The sequence below is a fragment of the Corvus moneduloides genome, chromosome Z (genome assembly GCF_009650955.1).
Source record: "Corvus moneduloides isolate bCorMon1 chromosome Z, bCorMon1.pri, whole genome shotgun sequence".
NCBI lineage: Eukaryota > Metazoa > Chordata > Aves > Passeriformes > Corvidae > Corvus > Corvus moneduloides.
In genome coordinates this window covers 34,152,901-34,167,966 of record NC_045511.1, presented here as the reverse complement: position 1 = coordinate 34,167,966, position 15,066 = coordinate 34,152,901, and the positions used below count along the sequence as shown (strand labels likewise).

General features: G+C 40.4%; 1 protein-coding gene across 2 annotated transcripts; it reads right to left on the bottom strand.

The window, feature by feature from the left end:
* Positions 1 to 244: 244 nt before the first annotated feature.
* On the bottom strand, positions 245 to 14,816 carry NFIL3 (nuclear factor, interleukin 3 regulated). Of its 2 annotated transcripts, none has more exons than XM_032096134.1 (2): positions 14,650 to 14,816; positions 245 to 4,221 (listed from the first exon to the last, which is right to left on the bottom strand). In XM_032096134.1, the coding sequence occupies exon 2, from the start codon at positions 4,027 to 4,029 to the stop codon at positions 2,656 to 2,658; it is 1,374 nt and encodes a 457-aa protein (XP_031952025.1). In that variant the 5' UTR covers positions 4,030 to 4,221; positions 14,650 to 14,816; the 3' UTR covers positions 245 to 2,655. The 2 variants fall into 2 exon arrangements, with proteins under 2 accessions (XP_031952025.1, XP_031952026.1); XM_032096135.1 differs by lacking the exon at positions 14,650 to 14,816 and adding an exon at positions 12,872 to 12,943.
* Between the last annotated feature and the right edge of the window lie 250 nt (positions 14,817 to 15,066).

The window sequence follows — 15,066 nt, the reverse complement described above, 5'->3', positions numbered from 1 at the left end:
CATCTACACAACAGTTACTGCAGCTGAGGGGTTCAGGGTTGGCAACTGTAGCCAATAGTGGGGCTTTGCATGTACCGCCCACACTCCTGCAGTTTGTACCTTTAACAGGTATGTGAAAGATATTCCAGGTGTTAGATGGAGAAACAGCAACTTCAGCACAGGAAGATTTGTCATCATCTTAAGATAATGCCCCTGTGTTAAACTATGACGATGAACATAATAGAAAAGCATGTTGTAGGTTAGATCTGGTTTTGAACAAAAGACAAATTATTTATTTCTTTCTTCAAATGAAGCATAACACTAAGGTATAAAGGGAGTATAAATAACATCTGATTGTGCTCCTAAGCTCCATGCTATAACTTTCTTGCAATGACATCCTTCAACAAATTAACTACATCATTACTGTTAAGTATTAATTGCACAAAACAGATACACAAAATATATAATGAGCTAGAAAGAGGACAACATTCTTCCATTATGACAAACAATTCTAACAAGAAATGGAAAAGAAAACCAATAGATCTAGGCATACACTGATGGCAACACTGAGAGTTTTAAGTCCTCTCTTTGAACACATTACATGTGATAAATAATATGCAAAATATTTAAAGAATTTTATTGTTGCTTACAGAAGATACTTAGCAAGCAAGGAGACAGTAGCAATCACTGCCTCATGTCTCATATCCCCATCATTCAATGCAAATTTTTACATTTCATGCAATAATCCTGAGCTTATTTTCAGTAACATTGAAATGTCATCTATGTTAATTACCAAATACATACAGAGCCCAGCTATGGGGTCTATTGTATTATTAAGGCATGAAAAAAGAATAGCAGTTTATCAACTCTGAATGCCACAAATACAGCACAGCAGTTAGAAGGCTCAAAAAAGCTCAGAAAGTACCAGTGATTTCTGTGCAAAGGTCCTCCCAGAACACAACTAAATCATCAGCTCCTGAAAAGGCACAGAATCAAATCCTGTCCTCACTGACATCAGGGAGTTCTGCCATTGCCTTGACTGCTGGACCAAGCTTCAGAGCTATCAGGAGTGACTCAGACTCCATATCCCCAAAAAATTGACAAACTTCCTCTCACTCAAGTCAAGTATGAATTTAAAAAAACAATACCTACATATTGTTTTGTTCATTAGTATTTTAAGCCTATGGAAAGGTTCAATTCATTATACAGTATGGCAATTAATAAAAAGCCTTTTCAGGAAAAGCTTATTTGTTAGTCTGATTTATTAGTATGCTAAAAGAAGGGGGAAGTATCATGAAAAGAACCTCTGCCAAGTTTATGCTCTATTTATAAATTATTTTTAATTTTAAAATGGAAGATTTTGGTAAGCCAAACCAAGGATATGTGATACAATTCTAGACTCCATGGTTCAATGGCTCTTCTGAAAGACAAAGAGCACCACAGCCCTGTCCAGTCACTGAGTGAAGAACTCATCATCTGCATAAGTTGTAAGGAGCTAGCAGTGTCTAGCTTGTGTAGTTCATCACATAGTCTCTATTCTACATTTGAGAAGTTCTTGCAAAATGCCCTTTAGCAAGCCAGGGTATTCCAGTTCAGTTAATTAAGCCATTGAAACCAGGGACAAATTGCTGGCAAGACTTCATGCATAATTGCATTATGTCCCATTCTGGGAAATAAAATAGCAGATGATCTCCTCTAACTCTGCAACTGCTATTGCCTAGCCTTTGTGTAAGTATTTACCTAGCTGAGCTCAGAGTTTACAAATCCAGTAGCCTTATACTTCATCTACAGGTGGCCCACAGTCTGCCATGGACAGAATGCTGGTATGCAAGAGGGGTGGACTTTCCATGCCTGCACCCCTTGCAGATGCAAGCCACCCCTTGGCAGAGATGGCGCTGTCCAATTCTGTCACTGCAAGGCTCTGAAAACTTTGCAGATGCACAAATCTGACTTAACTAATTTCACCTAAAACACCAAGTCATAATATTGAAAAATTGTTTGTCACACTAAAACATTCAGGAAACTCATTACTGTCTCATTTGAGATTGAAGGAGAAAAAAAGGTTGTTGATATTAGTTACTGGGTTAGAATTTGCAGGGGTTTTGGTTAATTTCTACTAACAAATAAGTTAAAGAAGGCTAAGGCTATAAATTGGTACTGTTTCATTTATAAATATTCACTTCTCTTCTAAAAAACATGTTAAGGAAAAAGGTGGCCAGAAGGATCACACATGTTGTAAATTGTAATTTGGTTGTTAGGCTGTAAAAACCAAAAATGTAAGTGAAGTTGAGCACAGTGTAAGAAAAAACCCAGTTTTTAACTAACAACTTATTTACAAGTTCATAAAATCAACTGAACTGGAGTAGATGTTCTATGTTTGTCACCAATATTTTATTGTAACTGGTAACTTGCACGCTTTGTAGTAGAACAAAAAGAAATTAAAGTTCACTATATACAGCCTTTGTACAGGCTACTTGACTATACTCAAGGCATAGTGATCATAGCACAACCTAGTCTTCATAATAATTTGTGCACAAAAAGACACCAATCAGACATTATGTGAACATTACAGTGAAATGACATCACAAGTCCAGTGAAAATTCAGCATCATACAAAACATATTGATCTACTGCAAATGACATCCTTTAAAACAATAAGCCTTTATTCAGTAGTAAATTAACCAGAGTCTGATGCAGAGATTTGTGTAGTTATAAGTCTTTTAAGTGAAGCAACCTCTGCAGATAAGTTTGCTATGCCCTGCTTCAAATAGAGGTTCTCTGACTCAGAGACATTGTAGATATTGTCTTTTATTTCAACAACTCCAGTTTTGCAACCGCTCTGAATTTTAACGTTGAGCTCCTTCTGATGCCAGAGTTCTGGTTTAAGTGACCAGTCTTGGATATTAGTCACTTGAACCGAGAAAGGAGTGTGAGAAGAATGCACCAAGTTTTGCGCACCATGTTTTTCAAGCTCAAAATGTCTTTTTGAGGACATGTCAATGGGTGACAACAACTTCTGCGTTGCATCATAGTCATTATCCATTGCTTCCACTTTAACTTGCATGGCTTTGGCTTTGATTCGAAGTTTGTGAGGCAAAGCTGAGGAATTCACTTCTGGAACTTTAACTGTTGCATGAACATTTTTATGCTCAACTGGAGAATGAATTGGACCCTTAGGAACCTGCTGTTCGTCTTCTCCATCAGATGACTTTCCAACTACACCATCATCAGTTTCTGATGTTCTTGGGGAATTACTGGAGGACCTATTAACTTGCAAGAGAGGAGGAGAATGTGAGTACACATTAAAGGTAGCTCCCATGTAGTTTGGATATATGGATGCTTTATATGAACCTCTGTCATCTCTTGGCTCTCTCTCTAATTCCATGGGCTCCTGCTTTATAATCTGGAACTTATTTTCGGGACTTCTACAGTTGCTTTGTATACGACTTGGTTGGGTATGCTCTACAGCTGATGTTTCAGATACATCAGACATTGAGCTTTGAGGAGAATGTTTAATGACAGAAATACAACTGCTACCAACTATAGATGGTTCATGTTCATCTACAAATGAGTTAATATTTGATTTGGAACTCTGATAATCTTGAAAATACACAGTTGTTGAGCTACTGAGTTTCTGTATCTCTTGGGCATAGGCTGCAGAACTAATTAAACCAAACTTTAACTTCAACGAAAGCAGCTCTGCCTTCAAAGTGGCATTCTCTTCTCCCAGTGCAATTAGTTTGTTCTCTAAGACAAGGTCATTCAGTCGTCGCTTTTCACGAGATCTTTTGGCAGCTTCATTATTTTTCCGCCTTTTCTCCCAATACATAGCATCTTTCTTTTCATCTGGAATGAATTCTCGCTTTCTCCGGCAAGCTGAAGATTTGCTCTTTCCACTACTTGCTTCAGTAAGAAGTATATCTTCATTTGTAGACAATTCTTCAGATACTTCTGCTAAGGTCGACTTAAGTACCATGATTTTGTCCACGCTGCTGCTTGTGTCAACAGGTCCATGCTCCTTTTTAAGGGTCTGCATTTTTCTCAGCTGCATCAGAAACAATTTGCAGAAGATCTACAGTATGCAACGGAGCAAGCTATCTCCGCAGTACTTCTCACTCCACAACTCGATAAATACAGTAATTTTAAATCCACGCACATTCTTCCTTTTCTTTCATAATATCAGACAGAAGTTCCGTCTAGAACAAAATTTCTTAGTAGATTCAATGGGAATCTTCTTAAAAACCTGAAATAGAGAGAGAATTTTATTACTATTTAGGAATTGCTAGACACGCAAAAGTAGCTTTTGACAATAGTTTAAATCCAGCATTTGGTTCATTAAACCTGCTGCAATATGAAGACCGCTCAACACTGAAACAACTGATATTCTAAATTTCATGATATACCTAGAGGTAGCAGATTTGCTTCCAAAACAAATATTATATGATCCAAGGAAAAATCAATTCAAAAATATTTGAGTTTTGACCCTACAGTAATGCTGTCACAGAACCTTACATGATATTGCCAGCCAAACTAAAACCACCAACACTTAACACTCTAGAACACCAAGCACGTTGATGAGCAGCACTGCAAAGTATCCTGTTCCACATTAAAGCATCTCTTCTGAAAACAGGTGTGGTGTATGACTTAGAAATGCAATATATTTGGATCCTTCATGGATTAAAAATAACATAAGCTGATTTTGAGAAGCTGGATGGCTTTCTATTGTCTTAAAATACCACCACTATCCATTATATCTATTAAGCATTGTATCCATCATAGTAATTCAAACTAGCAAGTTCACACACGTCATTTGGGCAAGTACCTAATGATTAAAAAATATTGACAAAAAATTGTAATTTTCTCTTACATCTTACAAAAAAACCTTTAAAATCAGTATTGAAAAAAACATTTAATTAGAAACTTGCATTTGACAAATAGTCTAATTATGTCAAAGTTTAATACCATTGAGGCATGGGCACCTCCACTAAACAGTATTTTCATTGAAGTAAAAGTTTAGACCCAGAAGTCTTACCATTAACAAAGAAAAACTAGCTTAACCTTTAGCTTCAGAGATTTTAATCATTAAATTTGAACTTAGGAGTTTAAATTGGCCTTTGTTTTATTTAGCCCCTTTTAATGCAAAAATATTTTTTCTCCTAAGATCATTTGGTCTTGATCTTAGACACAGCTTCTCAGTATATCATTTTCCACAGTCAGTTATGTTCCTGGTAAAATGAATGTAGTATGCCAAGTGCTTTTATAGAACTGACTATTGAGTCAGCAATCATTCTTGTCTGTACAACCCAAAAAAAAAAAGAAAAAAAAATTAAATAATCAGCCACTTCAGATTAATGTCTCTATTTACTGGGACTGTTTTTACAATGACTAATGAAACTAATTTTAACATTAGCAGTCAAGAAAGTTATAAAAGAATTAATGAATTGTATTCTGCCAGTTTCTCTTGTCTTTTCCAGAAGGCGAAGTGGAATGAGTGATGTAGTAACAATTAAGCAGGGTCATAAAGACCAAGGTTTCAAGCTGGGTTCTGTGCCATCAAACCATGCCAACTCTTCTGTCATGAAAAAATTAACACATTTAATAAAACAACTAAGTAGAATTTCCTAAAATTCATGGTTAATTACTGACATGTAACTATTTGTCTTCGATAATACAGCCCTAATGAAAAATAGTTAGAAGTCAGCCACACCAAAGAGAGCTTCTAATATTTTAGTGGAAAAGCAGCACCACAAATTGCCATGCTTGAAAAGAAGAAATATACCTCTAATACACAAGCAGTTACATAGTTAGACCCTGATCCAAAATTCTAAGTGGAGTCAAAAGGGAGCTTTCTGTCAAGATAGACAAGAGCTGGATCAGGTTCAAAACAAAATAAATGAACTCTACAGCAAAGCAACATCTGTGTGTCCAAACTTTCAGTACAGTTTGATTTGCTGAAGTACATGTATAGATATTTTGTCCATTTTACTGATACACGTAATCAATTATTTAATTGATATGTATACAATTTTAACCCTAGTGCAACTCAACACTTCAAAAATCATTGCTGAAAGTGTAAAACAAACAAACAAAAAAAAGACCACTTGACCTTTTGTCATATGAGTAGAATATTCAGTCTCCGTAACATCATTTTACATTAACAGAATACTGTGACTTTATTTCATTATCCTGTGGAACTGGGAGCACACATTTGCCGATCCCTAATATCTTGATACACTGCAATCACTGTATTCAGTTGTACCAGTAGCAAACACCTTCCATGGCACACAGCAGGAAACAGTGTATCATGTACTGAATACGTATGAAATCATCACTCGTCTCTTAGCATCTGTATCTCTGCCAACTCTCACCTAAGCAAAAAGTGTTCAAAACAACTTCTGTGAAATTTCATGTCCTGACCAATTCAGAGCTCTTATGGAACAATACTAGAGAGCTACACTTAAACCCAAATGTTTGTTCTCCCAGAAAACACTCATGAATATGCATACATCATCACTATTATTACACTATATATGTAATAGGTATTTTCCATATACCTAGGTATATGGTATATTAGGTATAATATCTAGGTATATTCCATATACCCTAGAACATCTATACTTGCTTGAATTGGTAGCAACAGCAAGGAAGTACTTATAGAACCACTGGCTATTTTAGAAGAAAAAAACCCATGCCTACACAGATTTAATACCTTTTTTCTCCCTATAAGATTCCCATCTTTTATTTCAACATGATATAAAAGCAATGTTTAGTCTTGAACAAGACTGTATTAGGATGAGAATTCAGACTGTGTCTTCCTGTATGGTGCCCAGCTCAAAGCTGTTCCACTTCAGTGTTTGTCCAACATTGTGGTCTAGGAAAAATACTAATAAATGGTAATAATAATTAGCAAAAAGTTTTTGGATTGTGGATTGATTTTTTTCCTAAATGAATGTCGACTAATGTCATAGTTCATCAATAGGACCATACTGATGGATAAAAACTCGGCTGCATGTCCAAATATCCACCTGCAAACCTAACACTGGTACTGAGCTGCACTTAGCCCAATAACCTGCAGAGTTCATGCGCCTTGTTCCATAGGACATCTGCAGATTGTACACTGGAATGGCCAATCTGCTCACTGTAGCACTATTAACTCCCTTTTTGGCCAGTCTCCCTCCTGTACACATTGTTCCTGGCACAAATAAACAGAACTTAAGTAGCATGCAATCTACAGCAAATATTAAGCATGTATCAAAATGACCGTGTTTTTGCACGCAATATTCAACTTTGCTCTCTGCCAGAGTCCATCAGTAAAGCTGTCGAGACAGACATGTAACCCACTGACATAGTCATATGGGTTTGCTCTCCATGCAGTTAGACCTAATGCCATCACTTTAGTGAATTAACAAAACAACAATAGATCTTTAACGCTTTCTATATTGCTCGAGCACTTTTATTATGGTAACTGGAATATTATGGTAAACTGGAATTTACAAACAGGAGTCAAAACCCTTGTTTATGAATACTTCTACATGTGGATCAGCCCAATGCTGAGTCTGTAAACAAATTAAATTCCATCTGATGAAAATGGCAACATGCCTTCAATGGAACCAGCCATTTCACTTCACTTTACTTGCATTTTATAATTCCACTGGAAAACATGAGTATTTACACATAAATTAATGAACTGTAATGATTCCTCTGACTACATTTCAAATTCCAATATTTTCCCTTATGACTAATTTTTCAATTGCTTTATCACTCCCTCATAAAGTGTAATAAAACCAATATTTGGTTGGTTGATGTTAATGGCATTGAGTGCCAATTCTACAATGTAATAACACTCGACCCTATTAACTTAATTACAGAGCCAGTCTTGCTCCCACAGCAATTTTGCCATTGGCTTCAACAGAAGCAGAATACAATCCCAGATCCAAGTATTAATGAGACTGTTGTATAGGACTCATGCTATTGAAGCAAAAAATTATGTATGCAGAAATCACAAAAAATTAATTTATTTGTGGGACTTAAAAAAAATACTGAAGTGACAACATAGCACATTCAAGATCTGATCCCGGGGATTTTTGTATTCTCACTGTAATAATAACTGAAAGGTCTCAAAGGTTGCAGGACAGGGCCACAGTCTTTCTTCTGTGTAATTTAATTACATAAGTCATGTCTGCTTTAGGGAATGCATGTGGACTTCGTCATGTACCTAAGCTTCCCCATAGAATAACTGCACGTTTTTATTTATACTTAGCAAAATAATTCATGCCATTTCTAAGCATAATCTTTCAAACATATCCTAGGATAAAATGACTGTTTAATTCTACAGCTCTAGCGTTTTGATAGTGATTCTATCAAACTAAATGAAATCCCATTTCTAGCATTGGATGCTCAAACACAATTCAATTTTGTATCATTGTGTCTATGAAAAAAATATATATCAGTCCTTTAAAAAATGGAATAAAAATTAGGTATAGCTTCTTGTTTTAGAAAAAAACCACATGCCTCTATCATCACCACCACTATTTGGCACACTCTAGAAAAACAATTGTGCTCGTATTGATGTCTCTGCTTACTTTTAGTTGCTGTTGTCCATGTTTTGAATAAGTATCATTAATTATATTACTGCCACCATTCTGCCAGTTTATCAATTTTGAAAATCTGGCTACATACCAGATGAGCTGCTATAGAAGTTCTTTATAGATTCCACAGTCACCAGTTTGCATTCCAAATTTTGAAAAACTGAAAGATACACTTTGCACTTTTATCTTCTGAAGTGTTCTAAAAACAGTTGCTATCTATCTCACTACTTTTATGAGGCACAGAAAAAACATCATTCTCATTGCACATGTGGGACAGGAAGCTGAGTTTAAGCTCAGGTGGTGCATGCACAGCCTCCCTAAACACTGCTGAAAAATTTTGGAGTTACTCTACCTCTACTGCTTTCCACAGACAAAAATTATGCCACAAAATTCTGCACCTATGATTAGGTCTATTATAATTCAGAAATCCTCTCCAACAGAGAGGATTTCCAATCTCCACTGAAATCCTTCAACATACTTCTTCTTGCCCTTTACTGACAACAGTTCGTAAGTTTATGTTCCTGTTAAAGAAAAGGAATGCTGACTACTCTGGAAGAGTGATATTCCTGGGACAGATTTGTGGGCCAGAGGGTAGAACAAATGAAGCTAAAACTTCTTGAAAAAACCTAGGTGACTGCATTTTATGCTACGATGGACAGGTTATCCACAGTCACAAAGGGGAAAAGCATTTACAATACAAACATTACCACCAATTTCTGCTGTTACATAGTAACACACGTAAGGACCATTAATATGCTACAATAACATGGAGCAATGCACAACTATTGATCCTGTACACAGTGTCTTTTTCCTACAACTTCATGGACATCTTAAGTGCTTACTGTTTCAGGACCAATGTGTAATTAGGTCAGTGGAACACTGATGATGATAGCTTTGTACAAGATGACCCACTTTTGCTAAAATGTTGATCGTGTTATTGAAAGAAAAAAATGGAATATGTCCACAAAATATATTCCATTGGGCCCATCAGAAATCATTTATTATGACACTGTTCAATCAAATTTAAGAAAAGATGAGTAAGATTATCATGGAACTTGAAATACTATTGCAAATTCATATTACCTGACTCCACGTTGTAGCCACAAAGCTGATGTCATATCTAATTTTTACAAAAGGCTTTCATTGTTAGAAAAATTACTTAAGTTACTGTTTATCTTAACTACAAATTAACTCTTTAAAGTGCAGCCTGCTTACCAAAGGTAAATGACACAAATACAATTAGTATTTGGAGAGCACAAAACATATGTTAAGGGTAGCTGTTGTTCAAAAAAAGTCAGTCAAGCTCAATAGGTGCAAATTTGCCCCATATTTTCTTCCATTTCCTTATGAAGCCAGTATGATTCTGCTAGATCTGTTCATTTTTCCCAAAACAAGGTCTGGTTTAAATGGTGAAAAACAACATCTAAGTATATTACCAATTGCACCAGGAAAAAATTTAAAACTGAGAAGGAAATATATATATATATATAGTAAATATTTAATTTCATATATATAATATGTATAGTATGCACATGTAAATATGCAATTTAATAAATATCATATCACCTTCCAGTATTTTTAATAAAACCTCAAAAGAAACAACTGTTACTGAAGTTACAGTTCTATGACAGTATGTTTCTCATTTCAGTAGCTACTTGACAGCAGGAAGAACTAGACTGCAAAAAGCTATAACTTAATAGCAACCATGTTCTGGAAATACAACCTCATGTTTCCCTTAGTTACAAACCATAAAAAAAAAAGGCCCACAAAATCAAATATTAATTATTCTGACAACAAATAGCTTTCTATTATTGAACTGTGTTCTTAAAATGCCAAGCATGGAGCAGACCTTCAGCTGACCTAAATTTATATGGCTCTATTTAAAGGCAGCAGAATTATGTCAATTAATCCCAGCTGATGCTCTAAACATGCATCTTGTTATATAACAACTGAAGTAAATATTAAAAAAAACCACTGGCTGTAAAATGTTATCTACCACTCACTGCAAACAGAGCAGAGGAATAGCAATCTTTAGAGCTCCAATTCTGTGAGATGGTCCAGACCACTGCCCATGCTGAGCATTATTTTCTTTGGTGGGTTGCATTCCACTTGTAAAAAGAAGACTTGCAGCACTGGCACCTATATTGTCAGCTGTTGTGCAGACACCTCTGTAGCAAAAACTGGTTAATCATTCAAATATTGCAGGACAGACTGAAAATTACACCAAGGTGGAGCAACTCAAGAGAGGGAAAAAAGCCATGTCCTAAATAAGGCATTCCTTCTGATAGAATATAGATTTATTTAATATCTGTAATGAAATTCAATCTCATAGTATGCTATTTTGGACATGGACCAATTCAACAAGTGTATCAGGAAAAAACAGGGTATCTAAGGTGGCTTTAGATTAATTTCAGATCTACCTTCTAATACAGTTTTTTAGTAATGTTGCTTCTATCACATTTTTAGTGAAGACCAAGTATTCCCTTGCTTACACAATCTTATTTTTGACAGTCATGCTTATCATCAGTATTAGACAGTTACATTATCTTGTAGCTACTAAAAAAATATTTTCAAATACAGTAAGGTAATGATTTAATACTGTAAAATACTAACACAGAAATCAATTGCCATTTTCTTTTAGAATGGACTGCAGGAATTGGCCATCTATTTGCATTTTTTTTCTATTACATAGCCTAAGCACATTTATATCTCATAACTGGCTATAATGATCATGGCAAGGTCACCTAGAAGAGTCAATTAAGCTGATGAGTCAGATACATTGCTTAACAGTGTGTAATAAGACTCAAACAGAGGATTTTATTGTTCATATTATTGCATCACAGTGATGTTATAACAGCAGCAAGATTGCCGGCTGGAAAAAAACTATTGCATAAGGATAGTTTGCATAACTATTTGTTAAAATAAGTCAATTTAAAATGAGTTAAAGGTTTATTTCATTTAAGAGTTTTATTTCAAGATAAAGGATTGGGAAAAAGCAGCATGGTACTGATATCTTCCTTAGACTCTATTTCAACAGAAAGAATGTCTGTATGTTCTACAAATTTCATCCAAAATAAGGCAAATACTGTTCCTTCTTAAGATGAGATAATCTGTGTGGAGGTCATGTAAGTTCATACTGCCCATGCAAAGACTCTTAGCTTTTTGACACCTTCACATCAGTTTCTTAAAAACAAACAAACAAAAAACCCAAACAAACAAACAAACAAAAAAAGCCCTCCCCAAACCCCAAAAGAAAATGCAAAACAACCCCCACCAAAACAGCAGAAACTTGAGGCTTTGCATGCAAATCCAGGAAGCGGGATATTTTAAAAGCTAGTTAAGAGTCCTTTGGAGCATGAGTTAAAAATATAAAGTAAATGAAAGTGGAGGCAGAATATTCCAAAGCATGTTAGCACTTTAACAGTCAAAGACATCTGTAATTTGAGAACTTTTGTAACAATAACTGTTACTGCCAATGTTATTAACGATCCCTAATCAGTAGTCCTTGATCTTATTGGTTTAAATCATGTCTTTGGGCCAAAAAACCAAATCCTTATTCATTCAAGTTTCCCATCAAAGTCAACATTTTGGTTGAATAAGGACCATAAAAGCGATGCACGTGCAATATTTTAAACGAGGCTCTGGATTTAATTAATTACTGAGGAGGGCAAAGATAACTCAAAGTAGGTTATGTACACACTGGAGCAAACATAACGAAACTGAGTGCAATCATTCACGTTACAAGGACAATGAAAAAAAATAGGGTTGTTTTTAGCACACCAGTAACTCCAAAGGAGCCCACTATCAAGGCTGTACTTGGCCCCAACAATCAAGTAGCAGAAAAGTTTATGCAGTTACCAAGAATATTACATTTTTTAAATACTTTGCTGCGACTTTCTGCAGCAGGTACAACGAACATAAAGCCCGTGGTTGGGGTACTTAGCTGGGAGGTTTTTGGTCAGAAGCACAGGGATGTTGATTTGATCTATTCGAGAACCGTTTTAGCCACCAAAAATTTTTTTTTAAAAATTTAAAAAATAAAAATCACCTCATATTGAAAGATAAGTTATAGCTAGCAACTTTCAAGCTACACTCCCGTCGAGGACACAGCACAAGCCGGCCCCGGAATACAAAACATACAGCCACTGCGACGCCGAAGTGACTTGGGAAAAAAATTACAGAATTGGGCAATGATGATTATTTCCTTCTTTTTTCTTTTTCTTTTTTTTTTTTTTTTACCCCCTTTATGATGTTGTTGTCGCTCGTTACGTAAGAAACGAACGAAAACGCCCATCTCGTGCCTACCTGCGAGGGCCTTTGTCTGACGATCCCTGCCTGCAGGCGACGGTGGGACTAGGGGGGTGATGGGCAGCGGGGTGGGGAAGCTCCGCGGGGCGCGGTGCGGGGCCGAGCTGCGGGGAGGCGGCGTCCGCCGCCTCCCCGCAGCTCGGCCCCGCACCGCGCCCCGCCACAAAGGCTGCCCGGCTCGGCCCCGCGGCCCCCTACGTGACCGGCGGCGCATGGCCCCGGCCCGCTCGGCCCCGCGCTATCAGCCCGCCGCCCCCCCCGCCGCCGCCGCCCCAGCCCAGAACAAAGGGCTGAAGGGGAGCGCCAGCGCCCCCAGCCCTCGCTCGCCCGCCGCCGCCGCGCCCCGTCGGCCGCCGGGGAAGGGAGGCAGCGACGACCCCCGCGAGCCTCAGGGAGGGGAAGGTGGGCGAGGAGGAATCGTCGGGCTCCGCTCCCCCGCCCGCCGGGTCTGTCACACTGACCTACTACCGGCGGCCGCCCCCGGAGCCCGGCTCCGCTGCCCCAGGGGGGACGGCGGCACCTGGCCCCCAGCCCGCCGCGGCCGTCAGGGCACGGCCGGGACGGTTGTTCCGCTCCGGTCCAGCGCGGCTGAGGTATCCTGTAAACGCCTATCTTCCTTAAATTAAGCTGTTCCCGTTTGTTTTGGTTTGTCGTTTTATTTTTTTGATTTTTTTTTCTTTTTTTTTTTTTTTTTTCCCCCCACTGAGATACCGTACCGGAGAGATGGCACGGCGTCTGGGCGAAACGCCTTCCCTAAAAATACAGCCTGATCTAAAACGCCTCTGAAGGCGTGGAGTTAAAAATCCGAGCAAATGCCTCGAACGTCTTACACACGCACGGCTCTGGAGAAAAGACCAGAAATAGCACATGAAGCCACAATTGCTAAAACGCGAAGGGGCTAAATATAGACCCAACACAAATCTCGTTTTAAGGCACCCGGCACGCAGCCGGCGAGCGCGCCTCGCCTCCCCACTTACCCAGTTGTCTACTTCCCTTAATAAACACACTTTAACAAAACCTGTTACAGTTACGGGTTTGGGGGGCTTTTTTTTTTTTTTTTTTCGGGGAGAGATTGTCCTAGTTTCTTTGTAGGGAGATTATAAAATCGCATAATTAGCTCCCTCTTCCCAGCCCGGCTGCCAGCAAATTTTGTGGTTACATAATGCAACATTTCCAGGAACTATTATGCGCTCGGTCCCGCAGCGCCTAAAAAACAGCGACAAAAAGTGACGGAAAGGGCTGGCTGACACAACCGCAGCCCCGGTCCCGGGCCGCTGCCATTGATCCCGATTGCCCGCGGGCAACATGCCCCCACGACGCCCGAGAGACGGCTGGGTCTGGCCGGCGGGCTCCGGCAGCAACTCCCGGTGGTTTTGTGGCCGAGGCACGGCTGGCGCTGCCCGGGACCCAGCCCTCCGCCCCGCACGGCGTCCGCCGCGGCAGCTCCGCTCCCCGCCAGCACATTATGCAACGCGGGAGAGCCGCTCCGGCGGCTCTGCCCGGGGTTCGCTGCGGGGACTCGCGGGGGGCAGCGCGGCACGCTAGGAACGAGCACGCTCCGCCAGGGAAAGCCGTCGGCCGGCATCTCCCGGGCTGCCTCCCGCGCCGCCACCACTCCGCCGAGCAGCCCGCCGCCGCGCAGAGCGCGGACCCCTCCCCGCCCGGGGCGGCCGGAGCCGGCTGGGCTCGCCTTAAGCAACAGCCGACCCCCGCCCGAAGCTACAGCGAAGCACCGGGCGGGCACCCCAACTTTGTACGCGCGCCTTCCTTCCTACCTGCAGCGCACCGCGGAGCGCCGAGCATCCCCCGCCCCGCTCGGGCGAGGCGGGCGGCGGTGCGACGCGGAGCGCAGCGGGCGCGGTGCTGTGCCGCGCCGTGCGGGCGCAGCGGAGCGGCGGGCGGGAGCGCGCGGCGGCGGCGCGGAGGGATGTGTGTTAGTAGGTCAGGGCTGCGCGGCGCGGGGCTCATAGCCCGCATGCCGGCCGCGCCGCGCCGTGACTGGCGGGCGCGTCCGGCCAATCGGCGCCGGGCGCCGCCGGAGGGCGGCCAATGGGAGCGCTCGGGGGCGGGGCGGGGCGGTGCGCGGGGCGGCGCGCGGTACAGTAGGTCTGTGTGCTGCGATTGCATAACCGCCGGCAGGGGCGGGGGGGCGGCGCGGGGGGTGCCCGCGCTTACGTAACCGGCGCGGCGGC